Source organism: Ascaphus truei, chromosome 2, assembly GCF_040206685.1.
Source record: "Ascaphus truei isolate aAscTru1 chromosome 2, aAscTru1.hap1, whole genome shotgun sequence".
Taxonomy (NCBI): Eukaryota; Metazoa; Chordata; class Amphibia; order Anura; family Ascaphidae; genus Ascaphus; species Ascaphus truei.
The window spans coordinates 441,677,233-441,682,381 of NC_134484.1; the positions used below are offsets into that span (position 1 = coordinate 441,677,233).

The 5,149-nt window shown below is 37.8% G+C and overlaps 1 protein-coding gene across 2 annotated transcripts in view; it reads left to right on the forward strand.

Moving 5' to 3' along the window:
- The window catches only part of SHH (sonic hedgehog signaling molecule), a 13,483-nt gene extending 10,381 nt beyond the window's left edge, over positions 1-3,102 (forward strand). Inside the window, exon 3 of one of the 2 annotated variants that reach the window (XM_075587857.1) lies at positions 1,293-3,101. In XM_075587857.1, coding sequence (XP_075443972.1) covers positions 1,293-1,990 — 698 coding nt within the window. In that variant the 3' untranslated portion in view covers positions 1,991-3,101. Of the gene's footprint in view, positions 1-1,292 lie in introns of both variants that reach the window. The other variant, XM_075587858.1, reaches the window with a different exon arrangement.
- Positions 3,103-5,149: the final 2,047 nt, after the last annotated feature.

Below are 5,149 nucleotides of genomic sequence, written 5' to 3' on the forward strand. Positions count from 1 at the left end.
GTTTGTTGTTGCCAGGTCTTTGCCCAAGGGCCCTTTGCGATTTGTTTAATTTGCTAACCAGACGTGCTAAAGTCGTTAGCAGATCAATAAAATCTAATTTTCACCCTCCTCGTTCTTCCTGAGAAAGTCATGAGGATTGTGGTAAAGAAGTAGCAGTCCAAGTATTTGTTTAAGAAATAATTATAACACTTTAACACCAGCTACATGGATTCAATCAGCCAAAGCTACTTTCCTTACCTCTAAATCGTCCGTGTATGCAGCAGAAAGATAGTGGTTGATGCCTCTTTTTCTAGGGCTTTGATTAGGTACTGCCAAGCGTCTGATAAAATCCCCCCTAACATCGCAAATCAGAGTTTAGCACAAAAGGAAGTCTAGAAAATGCTACAGTATTAAATAAAAAAGTAATTTTATCTTTCAAATAAAACCAATCTTATTTTAAATACTATTTAATCAATGTTACTATTTCGATCCTACCTTAAAACTTTTTTTTTCTCTTTCTATATATCTCTCTCCTTGTCCTATTCAAGAGAAGTAGTTCACATATGAAACCAGTTTATTTGAGCTGCAGTAATATAATGGTAATTTATACCAGCTTCATTTCTTGAACTAAATTCTCCTGTCTGACTTGACCCCATGGGTGCTTTTCTATGCATTGCAGTCCCGTCTGACACTCAAGGGGTTAACATATATAGAGGCAATATGATTTATTTATCATAGTAATGTAGACATAGATTAAGGAGAAGGCTTTTCGCCATGCCTAAGCCCTCCACTTACTACAGTCTTCAGCAGATCTTGGGTTGGGTGATTCTGCTTTCTCTGGTTCTCCTGGGTCTATCCTTGTAATATATATTTTCTGGTTTTCATTTACTGCCTTAATCACTAAATAGCATAACTCACTACTATAATAGTATAACGCAAATGGACTGGGTCGGTTTGTTTTGTCCTATAAGGTGTTCTGTGCCTCCAAAAATATGTGTTTTTTTTAATGGAAACTGACCACCAGTTGAGCCCAATTTCACAGCTACAAATGTCACCCCGAAGCTGCCCTGGACTCTAGTTATAAATCTTACAATAGTTGCCTTAATGAGTGAAGAAGGTCATTTTGCATTATCAATGAGAGCTCTGAGTTAACTAGCTATGATGAAATAATACATCGAGGCACATTAGGTTTTACAGGTATGCCAGGCTGAACTGCAAACACGTATTCTGCATAATATAATGGCATGCTATGATTTCATCTGTTGGTCTCTTACAAATAAGTCATTGCTAATTAAGTACTTTTTCTTTTAAAGAAAACTCGGTGGCTGCAAAATCTGGGGGCTGTTTCCCGGCTTCGGCAACAGTGACCTTGGAAAGTGGTGTCACCAAATCCGTGAAAGACCTCAGTCCAGGAGATAAAGTGCTGGCAGTGGACGGGCAAGGGATGCTGGTGTTCAGCGATTTCCTCATGTTCATAGATAAGCAAGAGAGAGTCAAGAAATGGTTCTATGTCATCGAGACATCTGAGCCTCAGCAGAGCATTAGACTGACCGCCGCTCACCTTCTCTTCGTTTCACAGAATCAAGTCAACGGCACCAGGTCCTTCAAGTCTACCTTTGCCAGTAACATTAAACCTGGGGATCAGGTGTATGTAGTGGATAAAAGGGTTATGGACTTGAAAGGGGTGAAGGTGAAGAAAGCGTATCTTGAAGAAGACCTTGGAGCTTATGCACCTGTGACTGCACATGGGACTGTGATTATAGATGGGGTGCTGGCCTCCTGTTATGCTGTCATTGAAGAGCATAGATGGGCACATATGGCATTTGCCCCGTTGAGATTTGGTTTTGACCTGTTCTCCTTCCTTTTCCCCAAAGACTACAGCTCCTCATATTCTACATACTCTCAAGTTGAAGGCATTCACTGGTACTCACAAATCCTTTATCAAATAGGAACCTGGGTCTTGGACAATGACTCCATTCACCCATTGGGAATGACAGCAAAGTCGAATTGAAACTATTCTATTCACTATGTTGAGAAAGACATTTTTTTTGTAAATAGGGCAGTCCAAAGTAGACACTAAGGAAACAAAGACCCCAGATTTTTTTTTTGTTTTGTTTTTTTTATTATTTTGTATTTTGTTTGTTTTGATTTCTTACTGAATATTTATTTGTTTGGTATTTGAATAGATGTTTATTATGAACGGGACATTCAAGAGCCTTAAATAGTTTCTTTGATAATTTATTGTCATGTAAACTTTTTTGTGGCCCCCCCATGAAAAGAAAACTGTTTCTGTGAGGCCAGGCACACACAGCAGAGTCTATTTTTGTACATGTCACTTATGTCCGAACTTTCAGAAAACACGTGTATTTTGTCAATTCTTTTTATTTACTGTACGTGTCCCTTGTTCACTACTCAGACAGACCTTCAAAGCAGGTAGCCACATTGCTAGCTAGGTCTGACTATCAGTGAAAGTGTTAAATACTTGTAAACAAAGACTTATCTCAATGTGGGTCAATAAATTATATTTTTATACACAGAATTGTAAATTAGATTTTTGCAGAGATCCATACTTACAGAATTACATTTCGTTTGTTTTTTTTTAAATAGTGTACCATATGAGAATATATTATTTTAATTTAAATAGTTTCACAAGGTAACGTTATCGCTTATATTTGTGTTTTTTTATGCTTAATATTTTCTTTTATGAAATGCATTCGGCCACATTCGTGTAACTGCAGACTGTTACACCAACGTGTTTTTTTTGTTTTGTTTTTGGAAAACAGTAGGAATCTTGTAATTTCTAACAAAGAGTTTATTAGAAAGTAATATTTTTTAAAACAAAGCGCACATAAAAGACAACTTTCAGAGGATGAAGACTGTTTGTACAGAAATTAGGATGATTTGCATTAATGAATTGAAGAATAACCGCTGTAAATTTGCTCAAATGTATTTTTTAATATTTTGTAATAGTTTTAATAGTTTTATAGAAATAAAATGTGCTATGCACAGCTTGGTTGGTATTTAATATTTAAAATGTCATGTTGCATCCAACTTTCTTTTTATTAATTCGTTTGCAAGAATTATACCTTCCTATGTAGCTTTTCCTGATAATTAAACTGCGTTTCGTCCCAGAACAGGTAAATGGGTCCTTAGTGACAGTCATTGGATTTTTGTGTGTGTGTGTGTGTGTTTTCATAGTTTGTTAATGGGTTACTGGTGTATAAAAAACAACCCACACTGAACACAATATAATTTTATACAATGTTGACATTTTGGTCTGAGCTGTGCTTCCTTCAATTCCAACACTAGAGATCAAAAGATACTTTCCCAATAATGTTTATGCATTTGCCTCTTTCTCTGGTCCTCCAACCCTCAATTTAGTTATTATAATAAGCCTATCAGTGATCCCATTGAAATCTGATGCCAGGTACCAGTAACATTTAAAACTAGTTTGAGTTACGTTTACTGTATAATCTTTTTCTTCATCTCTTTGCTAATGCAGAGCCATCAAATGAAATATGTCTATGAAGGGAAAGTAGGTGTGTGTGTGTGTGTGTGTGTGTGTGTGTGTGTGTGTGTGTGTGTGTGTGTGTGTGTGTGTGTGTGTGTGTGTGTGTGTGTGTGTGTGTGTGTGTGTGTGTGTGTGTGTGTGTGTGTGTGTGTGTGTGTGTGTGTGTGTGTGTGTGTGTGTGTGTGTGTTTCTCTGTGATTGACACTGGTATGTATGAAACAGTAAATCAGGGATAATCCTATCCTGTGTAAATCATCCACCAATGTATCTCATCTGTAAAAATAAGGACACTTAAGTGTAGGCGACATGTAGAACAGGCCAAAGATTGCAGTCACGTTGTAATTTTTTAAGAGTTTACAAATACCTGCAATTTGTCTGGATCAATGGTGTTTTGCCACCGGCCTCAAATCTGTGACTGTGATTAAATCTCATCAACCTGAGCACTGGGGACCAGTGCCGGTGACTCTCTAATTAGGACAATGATTGCGAATGAATGCTATCATCTCAGCCTGAGGTGCCTTTAACAGCTCATCTATACTTTGACAAGAGAACTGCATAGTGCGATGCACAGTGTATGTTGAATAACTGTTTTAACCAGTAACGTGCCTAAAAACATATTATTCATGACATCTGCCATTCAAGTGTAAAATCCCATAAAGATAAAGGGATCTTAATCATTAGCCCCTGGCTATGCCCCAGGCCCATAAAGTTGATTAGATAGTTATTAAAGAATACTTTTGTAAAAGACACCATGTAATGGACATTGCAGAACTAAAAACAATCAGTGACTTTAAACAGGTGAGTGTTGTCAGGTTCCTTTTATCGAGAGCTACGTTGCTTATAAACAGCATCTATGAAAACAATGTTTCCCATCATATTATACAAACATCAACTGCTGCAATTGTTTTACAACTTGTGTTATCTTCATTGCAAGTCATTTATAAAGACTTGAGAGGTCAGGGGGGTGTTATTTGCAACCTATCAACTGTGCTGAAGGTAAAGTCTTAACTCCAGCTATATTAGAAGCCACTCGTGCAATCCCTCAAATAATCAAATTCATTCACTTATACATTACGGTGAGCTCAGTTTTAGGGGTTTGAAATATTCTGCTATAATAATCCCGGAGACTTCAATCATGGCAGGGCAGAGCCACGAATCCTATTGAAAACAGGCAACTAGTTATTATTATTTTTAATTTTTTTTACCACCCAAGAAAAAACCCTGTTATTAGCTGATTTTCATGATGTGCTACTGCAAGGGGGCTCAACTCCAGTCCCCAACCCCACTTTCCCTCCCTCCCGAACCACCCCCCTGCCCCCTCAGCTCAGGTTTTCAGGATATTCCAGCTTCACCAGGGGTGGCTCAATAAGAGGCTCAGTTGAAGACTAAGATTTAGCCACCTTAGATGGAGCCACCCATGTTGCAGCAGGGATATCCTGAAAACCTGACCTGTTGGGGGGGGGGGGGGGACTTGAGGTGAGCACCCTTGTGCTAGAGCATACAGCATTTATGAGTTTTTTAAGTATAACATTTGCAATCTTTTATTTATTTATTTTTATTGGACATCTTGAATGGCACCCATAAGGATAAATACATGAAACATTTGCAGGACTTTACATCCATGCAAATCTATTGGATCATTTGAACTGCATTAACAAT